At 40.7% G+C, this 20,006-nt stretch overlaps 1 protein-coding gene across 1 annotated transcript in view; it reads right to left on the minus strand.

Moving 5' to 3' along the window:
- Window positions 1-6,269: 6,269 nt before the first annotated feature.
- PAWR (pro-apoptotic WT1 regulator) overlaps window positions 6,270-20,006 on the minus strand; it is a 143,857-nt gene continuing 130,120 nt past the window's right edge. The window contains 4 exon segments of the mRNA XM_088478106.1: window positions 6,270-7,978; window positions 12,619-12,723; window positions 12,817-12,870; window positions 12,872-12,920. Coding sequence (XP_088334232.1) covers window positions 7,892-7,978; window positions 12,619-12,723; window positions 12,817-12,870; window positions 12,872-12,920 — 295 coding nt within the window. The 3' untranslated portion in view covers window positions 6,270-7,891.

The raw sequence follows: 20,006 nt of genomic DNA on the forward strand, positions 1-20,006 counted from the left end.
ACTACTGGGGGCACTACAATGGGGGCTACTACTACTGGGGGTACTACTAGGGGCACAAGGGGAGGGGACTACTACTCGGGGCACTACAAAGGGAGGGGACTACTACTAGGGGCACTACAAGGGGAGGGGACTACTACTAGGGGCACTACAAAGGGAGGGGACTACTACTAGGGGCACTGCATAGGGGGGAGGGGACTACTACTAGGGGCACTGCATAGGGGGGAGGGGACTACTACTAGGGGCACTACATAGGGGGAGGGGACTACCACTACTGGGGGCACTGCATCGAGGGACCACTGCTAGGGGCTCTATATAAAGGGCAATACTGGGGGTACTGCATAGGGGGGAGACTACAACTGGGGCCACTATTTAAGGGGCATTGCATAAGGGTTAACCCTATTGGGGGCACTGCATGGGGGTGGACTGCTACTGGGGGCACTATTTAAGGGGCACTGCATAGGGGGTACCACTATTAGGAGCACTATATAAGGGACTTACTACTGGGGGCACAAGGGGCACTGCACAGGGGGGACCACTACTGGGGGTACTATATAAGGGGCTTACTACTGGGGCACAAGGGGCACTGCATAGGGGGAGATCACTACTGGGGGCACTACTGGAGGCCTGCATAAGGGTGTTCTCTCCTGTGGCACACGGGGGCACTGCATATCGGCACTACGACAGGGGGCTGCCCTAATCTTTATTTTTACCTTACATTAATCCCATATGGACCCGCCTCCTCCATGGAACACTTGAGGGGGGGTCGCCGTAGCACGCATATTCTTCAGGCACCCTGGCTACACGCTACTCCTCTGCCAGGGCCGAATGCATGCACATGCCCCCCAGGCTAAAAGTTGCCAGCCAGCCCCTGTCCGCCAGTATGCAGTGTAAATTGCTACAATTATTATAGCTAATATTATTCTGTATAGTCAATGAGCAAATATATGGTGCTGTAGATATTGATGTTTGTCAGTCACTATTTCCAATCTATGGATCCTAACACTGACAGGAAAATCCCAAGTAGGGACAAAATAGTGCTCTAGTTAATAGGAAGCTATGCAATACACTTCATAGAAGCTTTATAGTTCATGAACAACATTTTATACAAAAAATACTTTATTACTCCACATATGTTGTTTACTGCCACAAACAATCTATATGTATTATTTTTACCCTGTCATTGCAGAGATGTTCATTAAAACATAAGCACACAAATTCTGTATAGACAACTTCATTTATATACACAAGTGGCATCTATATACTGTGTATTTTGCCAATGTGAAAAACAAAAAGACACTGACTCCTAAGGATTACATCAGAGCCGGATTATGGAGGGGAGGGGGGGGCAGTCTTTGGTTACAGTTGAACTGCAAGTGGAGAATTTGAAAAATAGAGGGAGGGTAAAGTCCAAGCAGTGGGGTGGGGATACATGATGGCACTGTACAGAAAGTGGACTGCAATCAGCATGGGAGAGAGGAGGGGAGGAGCAGCTACTGTGTACCCAGAGGAATGAGGAGACTCTACAGCCAGTAAAGCAAGGAGGCGGGTACACTAATGTCTGTCTGTATGTGTGTGATTCTATATATGTGTGTAACTGTATGTGACTATGGGCTTGATTCAGAGTTGTACGCCAATGCAAATGCATTTGCGCATTTTGCCGCTTAGCAATTGCTAAAATATGCTAATGCATCAACCAGCGGAATTTGTGTTGCGATGCCCACCGGAGGTCTTGTAGCTATCCGCAATCACGTACTCAAATGCAGCATTGGACGCAGATCCTGAAGACTTCAACTCGAGGGAGTCTATGGTCACTCAAAATGGCCGCGGTAACGGACGCTGGAGATTTGTTCTGTGCGTGCGTGATTGCAGACGCTGGCTACTACATGCCCAGGAAACGACCCAAACACACCAACTTTTAGGCCGGAACTTCCTGTAACCACCCACAAAACTGTCTCTTCTTGTAAAAGAATTACAAATGAGCCCTCACAGCGAGCGCAATCCATTTGCAGCATGTGCGCAATGTGGCTGACACATACGCAAACCACCGATAATCGCTCAACTGTGTGAACATCGGAATAGCATTCAACTCTGAATCAGGCCCTATATGTATGTATGTATGGCCAAACCCAGATTAACAACAGGGCAACAGGGGCAATTGGCATATATGAACTTAGATTTCTATGTGACATGTGTGCTGGGACCACTCCAGTGTGTTTAATACATCTGTGGTGCTGGGAGTATTTACACATTATGCTTTTTAATAACATTGCCAGCATATCTCACTGACAATTTTATTAGTAGTTGCCCCCGGGGCCCCCAGAAACCTTAACCCAGCCCTGTGTATGGCTGCATGTAGGTGTATGTTTGTGTGTATATGACTGCACAGTATATGTATGTTTAGCATACGTCACCAGTCCCGCATCATGGGAACTGACCTGCCAACCCACCTTACGGGGCGCAGTGTCCCATACATGGGGGGGCACATCAGCAGCAGAGTGTGTGTGACCACACTTCCTTTTATGGGCACAAAAAAAATAAATGCAAACACGGACCCAAACCCTGTGTCCCAACTGTCGTCCCCCCCCCCCCCCCACCCAGCATTAATCCAGCACTGGATTACAGCCCTTAAGATGGCCACACATCTAAAGATTATCTGACCAACCAGCCAACTAGTAGATTGGTTGGAATGAAAATCTGGTAAGGAATACAATCAGCAACTTGCTCCCAGACGCTGAAAAATGGACCAAAACTGTTGTATAAACAAATAGTTTAAATCAAACATTTAACAAACTTGTCTGACGACCATTTTCATCTGTTTTCTGGCATTTAGGAGTAAATTTCTGATCATCATTTACTCCTATTCCTTACCAGATTTTCATTCCAACCAATCAACAAGTTGGCTGGTTGGATGTGAGACGGATCGGAGTCTGTGCCTTTTGCCGAAGTCATGTGACTTTATGCAAATGCTGCTACAAAGCCCTACCCTCTTGGACATTCGTGTGTCCGAATATGCAAGTACTGATTTGCCTATTGTCAGCGTCGATACATTCTAAAATACTATTTGGTGCATCTTTAATTGCACAGTTGGCCGCATGATTGAAACTTGCACCATCCCTATGGCAGGTGCAGATTATCCATCCATATGGCCTCCTAAGTGGACGACTCTGCAACTATGCATGCAACTACTATCAGCAACATGTTTGCTACACTCCCATACATCTCCGTGCGTCTGGTTAGCTACCCTCCTGTTACATCCCAGAAACGCCCCACACATTTCTGATACCATGCATCTAACTTTGTACTGCGACTCTGTACGAACGAAATCAAGACACATGTATAGTGTGATTCAGATGCATGAGCAGGCGAAAAACATCATCCAACTGCATATGACATTGCTGCTGCATGCAGCTCAGAATCAGGCCCCTAATTAAAACAGCAAAAAACAGACCACTTTACCTAGAACTCAGAACAATAGACATCACAGATATGTCCATGTCCTTGTTTGATGCTATAATTAAAATGATTAAAAAATAGTATAAAACATTTTAAATACTGAAATCATTCTCAATATTAGGTGCTTTAAAAAATAATAACCAACACCAAAATTCAGTGGTGATTTAAAAAGAAAATTGCCATATTTTGACTTGAGAAGACCTTTTTAAAAAACAAACAAAAAAAAAATTAAATAATTAGCAAAAAATAGCACAGTATAAAAAATCTAAATGTTTTCACTTAAAGAAATTCATTAGTCAATACTGTGCTATAAGCCACAAAATAAATGATTAACACTTTTACAAGTGATGTGCATACTCTCAATGTATGTCAATATTTTCAGAAGGGCAGCATGAGACTACAGTAGTGATACCAGTAACCAGTGCTGTAATAAGAGCTCTAAGTGCCCTGTGCCAGCCATGCCCCCTTTGCGCATTAGGTCATGATGGCGCACATAGGGGAAGGAGCCGCCATCACATGGAACTGCAGCAGTGCCCAGAACGTCTTGAAGACGCTCCTGACTGCTGTAATTATGGCAGGATGTCTCAATAACAATATATTTTATATAGAAATTGTGGAAACAATTATATTCAATAGTGAATGTGAATACAGTAAAAATTAAATAAAAAAATAATGTTTGGCTTTAAGAGTTTCCAAATATGTAGAATAAAATGGTTTATGTAGTCAAAAAAAAGGCAGACACACAATATTCTGTAAACCTCAAGATTGGCTTTCACTCTCTACGATGACTCAACCTTAACCAGATTAATTTCCATAAATGTTTTCTAATTTATTCAACTGTGGACATTCCCATAGAAATCTAAATAAAACTTTTTTTTATTGTATAATATCACAGAATGTTGCAAGAATATGCAAGGTAAATAATATGACAGATAACTTAGACATTGAGAAATGATTATTTTAGAACAGAAAAAGTGAACATTACCAGCCTTTTGCAGAAGTTATGTACAGTATGTCTTCCTGTGCAGCACACACCTCATATTTCTACTTAACATATTTAAATTTATACTCTGATTACAAAACAGAAGCATCGGTCTGTAAGGCCACATCCTTGGGATCTAACAGGACACCAATGTTCAAATCACCTGGGATTGTAAACACATAAGCTCTGTAATACAATTAGGCATTCATACTGAAATGAAAAAGTTTCACACACAAGGTGAATGCATTATGGGGCGCCTCACAAATAATTGCCTGTGAAATCTGATGTTCAACGGTCTGTTGCTAAATTTTCCAACGTCATTGTTGTGTAAATCACCCTAGTTACAAAGATAATGTTATCCATTTGCAGAAATCAGGTTATGCTCACACCTATATGTGTTTTGCCTTCAATGGCAAGAAGGTAATCTATCAAGGGGCACATTAAAAAATAATTGATGTGTAGGAAGTACGGCCTGCTGCATGTTTCTGTACCACACAGACAAATTGAGGATGTTGGGGCTTTTTACAGCATAAAACAATCTGCTGATCAGGATTACTAATTGTTTCATCAATACAATATTAAAAAAGGTTGAATCAGCGTTCAATACCATGCATGATTTGTCAGAGATGGCATCTAATTAGGAATTTTACTTGTGACATTCTAGTATACAGATGTGTCCTCATACATCATTGCTGCTGTCGCATCAAACAGCCTGTCTCAGTGCACCAGGCCCCACGCGACTCTGTTAATGCCAGGTGTCTTTTTTGCCAAAAATGCTTCCTAGTCGCAATGCGATGCAACTAAAATGCCCCAGGAGAATGCGCAGATTTATTTAAAATTTTTGTATCTGTGTGAGACTAAGTCGGAATTTATATAGGAAGTTATACGATGCTGCGGCCGCTGTTTTTTTCCACGCCAAATTCCATTGTGTTTCGAATACAGATTCAGTCGCACACAGATATACAAGTGTTGCATATCAAATGAATCAGTGCAGTCTCCTGCTGTTTTCCAGTGACATAGCATTGTGACTAGGAAGCTTTTTTGGCAAAAAGGGTGTAGAAAAAGACTCGCCCGGCGCAAGGAGAGCTGCACAAGATCTGGCAGCTCACTCGCGCCAGGCATCTCACGCCGCGTGGCTTATTGAGGCAAGATGTATGAGGACACATCTGTATAGCACTTCTATAATAAATGGTATTCATTCAGCCAAATAGTCCTATATACATTTTTACACTATTTACCTATACACAAAATGAAAAGTGCTAACTATAATATTTATAAACAGCAATGATAACGTACTTCAGATGCATATTACATGCAGAGTATAAGTTACAAGTTTCCGTATTCCCTTTCTGCCAGTATTACCTTAAGTTAGGTCAAACAGGGAGCAAAAAAAACAATACATAAGTCTAAATATACATTTAAATATCATATACTATGTCCTATAAGGCATTAAAGCAGTGGTTCCCAAACCGTGTGCCTTGCAGGGGTGCCTCAGGTTGGTGGTCCAGCACCAAATCAAATTATTTATGATCAATGTAATGTAAATATGTGGATAAACAGAAGCACAAACCTGCCCACCACCACATAACTGACCCTAAGGATGACAGGTAAGCACAATTCACTCTACTACATTTTCTCTTGAATTTCTCAATAACAAACTTTGGGCTTAGGGGTGCTGTGAAAACAATGCTGAAAACATTTTGGGGAACACTGCATTAAAGTATCTTCATAAATGAAAAAACATTGCTTTCCTTAATTTTGAATGCCGGAAAATGTATGCAAAGTTTGCTGCAAGTAATTAATATAATATACGGTTCTATCGAGTGAAGTAGTAAAAAAAAAATGAACACAAAAAATATATATATATATATTTTAATCTCAAAATATGCACTGTACCAAAAGAAGAAAAATGTGTTACTTCACAGGAAGAGTCAGCACCTAAAGACGCCTTTATACACTTACTTGCTTTGCTGCATTAAACAATCTGGGTTAAAAAATGAGCCTAAAAACCGTTTAATGTCAAATTCTGGAATGTGTCATGAAAAAAGTATATCACAGGTTAAATCAATGCACAGAGAATGCTGAAAATTAGATCTTATTTTTACACAATAGAGAGGACAAGGATGCTGCCATAATGTGGTCATATTTGAATTACCTATTTAATATTCAGTTTGCTGTAGCCCATAACAATATTACATCAACAAACTGACTGTAGTATCTCCTGCAAACAAGGGTTATTTCAATATCTAATTAAGTCATTTTTAAAGCAGGAGTGTCCAAAAAGGCCAAACGTTCATCAAGCCAAAACAGTCATCAACTATGGCCTACCTCATAATATTATAGCATTTTACTACAACATTTGAATAGGTGTCAATCCAAGAATACAGTAAAAGGAAACAATGTGGCTTTGTGACTGTGGTTATATCTGCATGCGAAATGCAAAATTAGCGGCTGTGACACTGTAACGTAGTATTTTGCATGCAAATACAGCCGCAGTCACACACCGAATATAGGCATGCAGCATATCATTTTACTCAGCATAAGCCAAATGTGCATCCTATTTGCATCCCTTTGCGAATAAGACGCAGTTTAAGAGCAAAGTTGCATTAAAATAGGCTTGGCGCTACCGCATGGCATAGAGCGCACTCGTTATGTGTAACGCAACTTGTAGCGCACAGAATATAGATGTCTGTGTACACATCTGTATTACATAAAATTGGAGAGCTATTCTGTATATTACAGTCAGCTAAATCTATTTAAATGTCAGTTATTACCATAATCACATTTAAAGGTGCTGTAATAGTGGCAATGAGGATGGATTTGAAGACATGAAAAAAAGTCTTAACAATTCTACATGTAAAGATTAGGTCTCCCCAGACATGAGACATTCCTTTCCAGTGACTAGGATTACATTCCTCTTCCTTCACCCTTTGTCCTCCGGGGATTTCTCCAGACACTGGTTTAACAAGGGAAGGGACAGTTCTGTCTGGCTGTTGTACTTCCTTGGGCACATGTGACATGCATATATATTTAAACAAAACATACATATTTAGTGACTGGTCTTTCGCCACTCAGATGATGGAGAAAAAGTGTGAACGATTACCCAGTATGGACCAGACAAATTGCACAGCAGTTACAATTGAGATTGAATACATAAACTATCAAATGATCACTTTCATTACAGTAGAGAATCATGTTTATCACAAATAGCTATAGACCTTCAAAATCTGGTGCAGTATCTTATTTCTCAAGGACATAGTCTATAATAATAAATATACAATCTTAAACATTCTATCAAATCTTTGAAAAACATTGGGTACACCCCCTTCATCGAAGAGGTTGCCTTAAGAGCCCCTTATTCCCTTAACTAATTTCCCCTATTCTACCCTCCCGCCTCTCAAGAGAAAAACAAAAATCAGTAGTGTTTTATTCTACAGTGAAAATTCAATAAATCTTCTATCTTGTTAGCTGGCCAACCACTTTCAGAAGGGTCTTATTTTCTTGCTTTAGCTGCTTATTTTCATCTTCTAGATCATCCAAATCCTTAGAAACAAAATGAGAAGAAACATTAAATAAAACCATTCCTTGTAAAACCATAGCATAAAATTGATTGTAACACAAAATCTTATTCTAAAATACACACAGTTTATGCATCAGGGAATATAAATAAAATGTATTCAGATTTGTAGAAAGGGAACATACTGTAGGGGTGAAATGCTAAAGGAAATCAAGGATAAGGATATTTACTGCATTTTGTTTTTTAAAACACATTTAATGTATAGAATTATTGATAAATGTGCTCTGGTGTATAAAAGTCGCAGAACTAAGAAAGTTTGTAAAGGTGTCGTGAGCTCCATTCTGCAGTTGGATTCAGCTGGATTAAGCCCTCAGGGGGCCCGGGGCACTTAAGACAGGGGGGCCCTCCCCCTCTCGTCAGGACCTCTATGAGGCAGCACTATAAGTGCTACCTGTACCCGCATGTCTCTCTATAGCTCAACCCCTCCCCCATGTCTATCTATAGCCTCGGCCCTGCCCCCCAGTGTCTGCCTATAGCCTCACCTTCCCCCGTCTGTCCATAGCTTTAGCTCACGCCGTGTCTCTACAGCAATCTCAACCCTGCCCCCATGTCTCGCTATAGCCCTCAGCTCAACCCGACTCCCTATAGCCTCAACCCTGCCCCTAGTTTCTCCCTATAGCCTCAACTCTGCCCCTAGTGTCTCCCTATAGCCTCAACCCTGCAACTAGTGTCTCCCATTAGCCTCAACCATGCCCCCAGTGTCTCCCTGTAGCCTCAGCCCTCCCCCATGTCTCTATAGCTTCAGCCCTCCCCCATGTCTCTATCTATAGCCACAGCCCTGCCCCCTGTGTCTCTATAGCCTCTCCTTCCTCACTTACCTGGATGATGAATCTTCTACTTGTTCCTCCAGAGACCTCCTCATTGCAGCAGGCTTGGCTCCTCAGTCAGTCTCTCTGTTCTTCAGTGCACTGACGTCATGACGTCACACACGAAATGCAGAAAAAAAACCTTTATTGTTCCAGCCGGGTCGCCCAGGCCGGTACTCAATGCCCGCGTCCTGCTGATTACTGCAGGCAGAGGCCAGGACCAGTCACTCACAACCACCGGATTGGCAGTAGCTAGAGCTGGGGGGAGCAGCTCTGGCTGGGGGCCCTTTGAGACAGGGGGGCCCAGGGGTACTCGCCCCGTGTCCCCCCTTAATCTGGCTCTGGTTGCAATCTGTATGAAATACCGACAGTCGGGATCCTGGTGGTCAGTATCCCCACGCCGGGATCCCGACATGGGTAACATACAGACACTTGTTGGTCAGTACGCTAACCCACCCCTCTCCCTATCCTAACCCTCCCTCTGTGGTGCCGGAACCTAACCTCCCCCTAGTGCCTAAACCCAACATTCCCTCCTAGTGCATAAACCCAACCTCGCCATCCCCGCACCCTAATCCTAACCCTCCCCCCTTAGTGCCTAACCCTAACCCTCCCCCTAGTGCCTAACCCCTAACCCTAAAACTAACTCTCCCCCCAACCCATTTCTTACCTTCGGCAACACGGCGGTCGGGATGCCGGCGGCAGGATTCTGGCACCGGTAAAGGTAAGTGTCGGCATCCCGACCGCAGGGATGCCGAACGCATACCCTGCAGTTATACTATACTGGATTGTTTATACAGGGAGATGTGGGATTGTGATGGGTACTTATGTTATTCTTCCCCAGACATAAAGAGGTAACTAAAAAATTTTTGACATGCTTTGACAACATAGATAAATACAGATACATACAATTTAAATAATAACTGTCACCTAGCAACAAATATGCTTACACCTAAGGCACTCTAATGTAGAAAATATATATTTCAGCTTCACTGCGCTGTTTACAATTTAATTATAATCTAGAACAGGGGTTCTCAACTCCAGTCCTCAACAGGTCATGTTTTGTGGATTTCTTTAATCATGCACAGGTGAGTTCATTTATTTTTCTGGGTCAGTAATTACCCACCTGCTTCCGCAGACAGAGAATCTCTGCTCTACACATACTGTACTTCATGAAGTTTGTGACCTCTGGATTTAGCCACACCACCAATAATGCTATAATCAGCCCCCAAGGATTGTGGATTATAGCTCCTGATCAATTTTCTAAAAGGTACATTAGCTTTCCGACACTTCCCATGCCTCAACTCCTACCCTTTATTGTGCCCTACTTGTATATTAAGACTACACTCATCTCTTCTGCAGCCAAACTATAACCCTCCCACCTCAAAGCAAAATTTCAGCCTCTTTCCTCCTCATCTGAACCTCCCGTCTTAAATTTTATTATTTTTTATTTATTGGGTGCCACACCTTGTCCGCAGCGCCATTGAATAAAATGCGGGTTAAATACATGATGCAAAAAATACAAAAGGATAACCATAGTACACAAAAAAACAACACAGGGGGCAGAGGAGTAAAATGGAGAGCTGCTGTAAGGATTGAGAAGCAAGCAATGATCAGTCACATAGGAGATTAGGAAGGAAACAGCAATCAATGAGCCTGTACCCACATATAGGGTAAACAAACTGGATCAGAGTGACCGGCGGGATGAATAGAGACAGGAACAGATACTAACTGGTGACAGGGACAGTGCAAGGAGGAAGAGACAAGGGAAGAGGGCCCTCCCCTTGAGAACTTACAATCTATGGGTAAGGGAGATCTAGGAGGGGTAATGGAGAGAGGGCAGGTGGATGGACAGTGGTACTAAAAAGAGTGTTATGATGGCTTGTATGAAGTAGTGAGTCTGATCTCATATGAAGGTGTAGAGGCACCACAAAGCTAGGGAGTGAGTTCCGAAGCAGTAGGGCGGCATTGGAGAAATCGTGGATGCGGGAGTGAGAGGAGGTAATCAGTGCGCAGGTGAGGTGGTGGTCAGTGGAGGAGCAGAGAGGTAGGTAGGAAGTGTGGACAAAAATCAGGTTGGAGATGTAAAACTGAGGAGCAATTGACGGCTTTATATCTCAGGGTGAGGAATTTAAGCTGTGGTGGATGGTGAGCCAGTGATAGAACTGGCAAAGGGGGGAGGCAGACATAGAGCGGCAAGATAGATAGATGAGTCTGGTGGCAGTGTCCATAATTGATTGTGGACAGTTGAGTCAGACGAAGGTCAGAGAGGAGGGCATTGCAGTAATTAAGGCAGGAAATAACAGGAGCATGAATTAGAGTTTGGTTGTGTCCGTGGTGTGGAAAGGTCTGATTATAGAAATATTGTAAAAGTAGAAGAGAGTGTGAGATAGACTGTGAGGTGTAAAGAAGTGGGAGGAGTCAAGGATATCACCCAGGCAGTGGAACTTGAGGGTGAGTGTGGCGCTGTCAGCATATGCTCTCAACTTAACCCCAAATTCTCCCCAGTTAAGGTTTGCTCTTAAATTAGGAAGCAGAACATATGGCCAAAGTGTCAGGAAACAAAACTGTTCTGTGTCCATCTCTCCACCCCTCAGGTGTCAATGACCATTTGGACTTGAGATGGTGTCAGAAGATTAATTACACCATTTTTGCCAACCATTTACTAGGTTTCATTAAATCCAAATGTATGACTGATTCCCATAATTTGTTCCTCAGAACATCTAGACTATGTGAACTTTTTTATGTTAAAAAAACAAAACAGGAATATCACTTACTCTGCAAAATACACAGAAATAATATAGAATCAAAAAATCCATGAGTGTCCAAAATATAGTTCCTGACAATTCTACTTCACACCCACTCTTTGATTATAAAAAATAAAGTTGGATCCACAGCTACATAAAACGGTCTGTACACTCCATGGAGTCATTGAGCAATTCTGTTGACTCCATGTGCCAGAAACGTTATTTGATATATGGTCATCTGAAAATTATGCTTTTTTTTCCCCAGTAGTTGTTGCGACATTCTGCTTTTTATGGCTTTTTATAAAGGGCATCCTAAAGAACTGGTGCCAAGAGCCTTAGCAATGAAAGAACATTCCTATAAGTAGTGCAGTCTAGGAGGTATACAGACCATAGCCCACAGATAATTAAAAAGCATGGCACATTAAATGCAGCGCATAACACTATTGCTGCAAGCTTCTACGGGCAGCTGTGATAGTCACCAAACTGACCTGAACATTTCCATCAGAGTCTGGTTATCTTATGCTGCCCATCCACTAGCAGACCATAGAAACGACAGCACGATCACGACATTGTAATCGTGCAGTCGTTTCTATGTCTGTGATAAGCCTACACTGAACGAGCAGTCGTTCAGTGTAGGCTCATCAATCATCTGGCATCATGCTGAACCTGATGTTATCGTCAGGTTGACTAGCATGTTTGCACGATGATAGATGTCTAAACCGACAAACGGGCACGCGCATCGCTGGTCGTTTTAGACATTTTTGCAAACGATTGAACGATCGTTATCGTTCAATCGCTCAACTTAATTGTCTAGTGGATGAGCAGCAGAAGACCTGAAGGTACAGGTAGCACAATATTGAAAATAAACACACTTGTTCCACCTGCCATAACGTACAACCACTGGTAACCATGCATCTTGCACAGTCTACAGTAGACAAACACTATTCCATTTATAATATAACAGATTCTAACATTAAACGCAAAGCACAGTAGCTGCTATTATTTTACCATTCACAAGACTATAGTATTTATTTTGTTAATAAAATACATACTTACTCTGTTTAGCAAGTCGATTTCCTCCTTCATTTTGAGAATTAATTCTTCTTTGTCTTGCATTATTTTCACTAACCTTAGATTTTCTTGCCTCTCTTTTGCTAGCTCCTGTCAAGCACACAAGATATGTGAATATATTTCGTATTCCATTCATGCATCCTAACATGCAGGTAATTGAGCTTGCTGAAAATAATATCTTACCTTTTCTAGCTCTTCAATCTTTTTTTCTAATGAACTTCCCTGCCCAGAATTCACAGTAGAAACTGTCCTCTCTGGTGTAGCGATTGCATGTTGTCCGATCATTGCTGGAATAACGATTTAAGACTTCATCATCAGGTGCACGGTTTTGTGTGATTTATATTTCTTATACATTCAATCAATCAAGAACATACTTGCATTGTAAACATGTAAGGAACGGATTACAGGTATAATGCCAATTACGACATGCAATATAAGCCTACTTTGCAACCTTCACAACTACACATAGCCAACATATTGTCACATTTTAGAGAATTTAAAAAGTTTCCCACTTACCACTTTACTGTATTTTACATACATTTCTGGGGAAGGGGATGATTTTTTTATTTTTTAAGGTCACCATTTGGTCAGATTCTATTTTTAATGGGATATGGCACATTGTCATTCTATGGATACAATTGTATGTATAGGGGACAGGGCTTGTTAACAGGGACATGGCTTTTTGGAGGGGCCCAGGTCCGCCATTCCCCCAGTAATACTACTTACTTGACAGCGGCAGCAGCCTTTTTCCCTAGCCCAGCTGCTATGTACTGAGCTGTGGAGGGTCCAGGGAGGCTGCTGGTGCACTGATCGAACCCCTCACTGGATCTACCCCTGGCTAAGGAACATGTGGCACCCCCCTGTGCAGCTCTTGCTGCTTTGTGCAGTGTATAGCTTTTTACATTTTTTGTAGGAAGCACACGTTCATGATTTGGCCATGTCCTTTCCAGTACAAGGGCCCATCCCCACTCTTTACAGCCCTGTTAGTATAAAATATAGCAGGGTATGTAAAAGCCAACAATTTAAAGTAATTTGCAGATGGACAATGCTCCATAAGGATGATTTATTAATGTGCAAGACCGGAGATGGTGGTACCAGCTGGGGTGCAGCAATTTTAAAAGTCTATATATATTTGCATGTAGTTGGGCATGCTGGTAGAAAAAGTTAAATGCCGAGGTGGCCTTCTTAGGGACAGATATACTCCAATATACTTTGCCTGGACAAAGAATAGGTGGCACTTCACGGTCTTGATAGAAAAACTGATTGTACTGGATACACCAAAATATAAAATACATATGCCAATATTTCAAGATCACTAGGGTCTCTTTTTAGACACCCTGGTAAAAATACTAGAGTATTCTTGAAACACTGGAATATGGATTGTATGTATCCAATACCTTTTTCCAAAAAGGCTGTGGGGTGCCGCCTCTCCTATGTCCATGCTAAGTATATTGGAGTGCATCATTTTATATATTATATATATAATATGTATATTATATTATTTTTCCACTACCCACTACTAGGATGTGGAGCTCGGAGGAACAATTTGCTAGAAACATCTTTTTCAGACAGAATATAAGGCAGGACTAATGAAAGAGTTGGTAGAGTATGGAGTCGTTCATGATCAATAGTTAGTCAGGTAATCATTAAGTTGGCTAGGTGGATGAAAAGTTGCTCAGTGTATGCCCAGTTATTAAGACGCATTATGTACAGAAACAGTAACCTGCAATTTACAATATTGTATATGAGAGAACAAATGGAAACATCTATGATTACAATTCAACCAATACATGTTAGAATATAATGAAGAGTAATTAAATATTTATATAAATATGCCTATTAGGATTTCTCTCTAAATTATTACAATATGCCTTGTATATAGTTGTCATGCCTTTCAAACTAATATATTCAAGAAATATAGAAGCACTTGCTAAGATATTGTTTTATACTTGTTTGTATTATTTCTGCTGTATCATGCATTTATTAAACAGACAAGAGGGAAATTCAATTGCCGGGTTGCCAACGGAGCAATTCAATTGTTGGACCGTTCAGGTGCAAAGAGCCACCGGTGCTAGCATTTCTGCTTGCCCCCTCCTGAGAAGGCGAGCAGAAATGTGCGATAAGTTGTGGTTTTGGGCGCCCAAATTGTTGTTTGGGAGCCCTAACTGGGATTTTAGATAGGTTTGCCCATTTTACGCAACTAAATCTGGTCTAATCAGGCGCAACAAGTGTGATAATTAATGGGCGCCCAAAAACAATTGAATTACAACATTGGGGGCCCATTAGAGCGCCTTAAAAAACAATTGAATCGCCCCCAATAAGATTTAACAGTGATCTCATTAAATAAAATAAAAAACTAAATAAAAATGAATGTAGTAGCTATAACACAGTAGTTAGAACAAACATTTTGTTTGAACTGTAAACTTCAGTAAATATCAAAAAAATAAAACTGCAAGAACTGTACTATTGTGAAAGTAACTATGACAACTGGCAAAATAGATTTTCCTAGCGAGACACAGACAGGTTGTTCAGAAACTTCAGTCAGAACAAAATTTGTCTTTTCACAGACAAGATGTGAATGAATGTGATAGGGTCAATGTTGTTTAACTCTGGCTTACGCTTGGATAAAGAAATTGACAAAAGAAACTACAGTACTTGCCATACACACTGTACAATTACGATTTATCATTGTAAAGCATTATATCGGTGACTGTAGGTTGCTTTATCTCATTACTGCAGCAATTGCATAAATTAAGAAATGCCATCAAGCGAAACTAAAGGTGTGATATGGCCTGGGAAGGCAAAATAATGAAATGCACTTATATTTTCCCACACACAAATAGATATTGGTTCTCCATGTGAAACTCGCAAGTAATTTAGGGGGCCAGAAAAATAAAAAAAATCTAGTCTGTCAAATATGAATCTTACAATATAATAGTGCCTATGCACATGCAGTCTGTATTGTTTTATAGATCACACAATTCTCTAATTATCCAAAATATATATATCAGTATTTAGAGAACCTTTTCCACCAGAAAATTGTATTGTAGACATATATATACATTTATTAGGTGTGGTTGTTGTAATGCGGGCTATACATCAGCGCTGCAATTCCTCAATGCTGATTCGATACGCCAATCAAAACCGATTACGGGGCATCAGTGATCTGAGATTCATTGGGGAATCGAAAATTCTGCATGTTAAAGATCCCTGACCTGATCCTAATCATTTAGTGGTAAGGATCAGCAAATCAAGGAAATCCAACATGTTGGTGCCAGGGGATTGGGGAATTGCGGCAATCAGTCGCAGATGTATGGGCCCCTTAAGACCAGATATGAGGATTCTGAATTAGATAAGGTAAGCAGTGTTTCCACTTTCAAACCTTCAGATTTTCAGGTCAAATTCACTGTCAATTTTGGAAATAATATGCTGCTGTGGGAATTACAGAACAGGAGAGCTAACAAAACTAATCAGACAACAAAAAAAAGAAAAGTAAATTCTATACGACCAGGAAAAGAAAAACCAAAAGTGGAAACACTACATCTTAATATTGCAGACTTCCCCCCAAAAAAACAGGGGAAAAAAACAAAAACAAAAGAGGAAACACTGTTGTAAACCAGGAAACGCATGACACCCCACCCCCCACGTGGAAACACTGGGGGTATATTTATGTCATTGCTGTTTTTCAATGGAATTACTATAAAAAAAACTAGTAGCTAAATTGAAGAAAACATTTTCAACACTACTGTTTATGAAAATTCCCCAAATTTATATGACCAAATATAGGGAGAATAATAGATTGAATATAATATTTGTATTCATGATTTTGGCTTGTGGATGAATCAATAACCTACTACTTCTAATTTGTAGATACCCGTGACAGTACATATGACACAGTTTCCTTTTTTACTCATGTGATTTATGTTTATTTCACCTCTATCCTATCATAATTTGTTTTTATATTTGTGCGGTTTGTAAATTTAATTAACTTAATAAAAGAGTATTTAAGTGCATCTTTTTACTGTCAGTTGTATATTTTTAGCATTGTGCCAGCTCTGCAGCCGAATGTTCGCATCTATAAGTGATGCTGACTTGTATGCATCTCAGTCGCTACTCCACTTGCTGGTGACTGGTTGTAACCGGGCAGCAAATGGACATTAGCATGAAGGCCAAGTTCCATGTTGGCATGTTGTAGGCGAGTGGTCGGACTTGTGGGCTATGCTGAGCTGTGCGCATGCTCAGATCCCTGCTAGGAACAGCTAAATTCTGCTGTGCCCCAGTGCGGAACACAGCACATATTTCACTGAACACTCTGTAAACGTCCACTGATCAATACTCTGGGTTTGGGGGGGCTTTAAGGGGAAGGAAAAAAACAACAACAGAATCAGCACATGGAAGGAAACTTAAGGGGTTTCAAACTAATGCTCATCTATCAAACGTCCTTAGATTTATGACTAGGAATACTGTACATTTCAGGTGATCCATTTTCTTAATTTCATAATAATTTGCCACTTAAAATACACAATAAATAACATGTCTGGCTTCACTTTGGATTCTTTAATTCCCATGTGAAAAAGAGAAAAAGTAGACTCTTGTTTGGGGGCACACAAAAAATTCATGGTCAATAAAACAACTTTTAATACAGAAGTCACCATTTCATATAAGTAGAAAAAAAACATGAGACAGACAAGATAAAAATATATTAATTATTATACACGTAGCAGAACCTAGTGTTGCCTCTTTCTTTAATTCTCCACAGACGATTAGTCATTTTCCTGTGCAGTGACATGCCATATAGAAAACTTTACAACTTTTACATCTTGAATTTGACAACCTTGCCCTAATTCAGGAATTCTGATTACTGTATAAATATATTTTATAAGAAAAAAAGGCAATTCCATCGACACAGCTTTTTTCAACCTTAGCTGCAGATATCTTGTAACCGTGAATTGAAACATGCCATAGAAATGCACATCAAAGGGTAATGCCACCTTCAGAAATAATGTTCCTGAGAAGATTTATTTTTATTTTTGCTGCACCTACTGAATATACAAGTGTACAGCCTAAACTAAAACAAATGTGTCTGCCAAAGATGGCTAAAACATACTTGCCAACCCTCCCTCATTGTCAGGGAGACTCCCTGAAATAGCAGCAATCTCCCTGTCTCCCTGAAGAGTCCAGTAATCTCCCTCATTTCACCTTACCCCCATTATGACACTGTTCTATAAAAGAAAAAACAGAGATATATACATTCAAATGGGATCATTAGTATAATTTCCCTGCATTGGGTATAAGGCACAATGATCCCTACTGCTACAGGCATTTTCTGATAAGTATCAGTATATTTTCATCAACAAGTAGATCTTAGTAACAGCTTTGGGGCTCATTTACATGTGGATGTAAATCAATTTTATGACACGCCCCCCAGATGTAGCAGTACACGCCCAGTTTAACGCGCGCTCGTAGGTGTTGCTTTCACAATCTCCTTGAAATACTTTTTCAAAAGTAGGCAAGTATGGGCTAAAATGAGAATTATCCTTTCATTTGAAAACAATATAAAAGTTGCTCTAAACAATTAGCCGTACCTACAAAGCACCAGACCTCTTTTTACCTAACCCCCCCCCCTACACACACTAGAATTAAGCCATTCACCCAGTGATCTGCCATCCTTCCAGAATACCCCTAACCCATAAAAAAATACAACTATTTTAGGAATTAAATTACAGCAGCAAACTTGTTTAATCTTCGTGACATGATATCAGACAATAAGAAGAACATAGCCTACTGCTTTTGTTTTGGGAAGACTGAAACAGCTATGCAGCCCCCCATCCCCAGCAAAATCTGCCACAGAGTGATTCTCCGATCACGGTGTACCCCGTACACACTGAGCTATTCCTAGCTCCTAGCTCAGTGTGTACGATCTTCTACGGATCTGGAGGTGGGGAACTTAAATTTTAAGATGCTCATAAGATGCGACCTCCCAATCCGACTGTATCCAGAAGAGTTTTAAGCTGTTTATTGGCTAATGCCCCTGCATACTGTACGCACCTATATAATAATCAGGTCATTCAGCCGATATTGGGAGATTGGCCCGATAATTGTATAGGTGTGTATCTAAAGGTGGGTACACACTGGAAAGATATTTGCAGATAAGACGATCTGTAGATATATATCAACAGATGATGGTTGTTCACACACGCTATCTCTGGTGTCGCGACCCCCTCCCCACCGACCTCTGCAGCAAGTTTGAGGGTGGTCGGCAAACCGCCTGTACACACAGAGCAATGAGCAGATATATTTGCCGTCGGCTGTGCAGAACAACGTCGTTCACAGACATATCGTCTGTACACACTGGGTGACGTGCCACCGCTATATATCAGGCGTTCAATTGAATGGCCGATATGTCGGCCAGTGTGTACCCAGCATCACTTAACATTAAGATTATGTAATTACTTTCGGCTTATTCATCCCCTTACTCTTTTATCCTCTAGACCAAATAGTGTCTCTAGCTTTCCAGCTGACAAGCTTCTGTTGCAGCTTGTATGGTGTTAGCATGGGGAATCAACAGCAGGAACCTTAACTAAAAGGGTATATAGAGGAGGGATTATTATTAAAGATTGAGATTCATCCCCTTGCTCTTTTATCTTCTAGACCAAATGGTTATCAGTGCTCCCTGATAGCAGTTTGTACAGTGAGCTATAAGCAGAGCAGGACCAGGGCTCTCAGCCAATGCTGATAGAAGCTGTGACAGGAGCAGATAGAGGACAGAAAACAGGAGAGAGATGTGCAAACTGAAAATACATATATTTGGCTCCCGATAGGTCTCTGTAGGCAAGTTAAGGCATGAGTTATGGCTCTGTGAGTTGGTCATGGCACTGCAAATTAGTCATGGCATCAGATTTGATCTGCATCTCAATCTTGGTACCAGTTATGTCTGTTCAATCTCCTTTCAATAGTAGCTTTTACTAGCCACCTATCAAATAATGTTATTTTATCACCATGCATCCATCAGTGGTGACGACAGATCCATAGTGTTAACCATGTATCCTAACTGTGAACATATGTGTTTTTTATGGATATTTTACATTAAATTACATTTAGTGCTTGACGTGGCTTTAAATGGAAAGCAACAGCTCATCATTGTGGCTCTGTACAGGGCAGTAAAATTAGATTCCTACAATAAAATGTTTAGGCAAAGAATAATCAGATGGAACAGTTAAGCACAAAATTACATTTCATGTTTTTCAATAAAAAATAAGATCTGTATATTTAACCATTTAATTTCAGTACATAATTTTTCCACTTCTTGTCATATTAAGTCATATTTAACTAGTCACAGTAACGGAATAATTCCTTATTCAAACAATCTCTTA

This window comes from Taudactylus pleione, unplaced genomic scaffold, assembly GCF_031769625.1.
Source record: "Taudactylus pleione unplaced genomic scaffold, aTauple2 ptg000207l, whole genome shotgun sequence".
Lineage (NCBI taxonomy): Eukaryota > Metazoa > Chordata > Amphibia > Anura > Myobatrachidae > Taudactylus > Taudactylus pleione.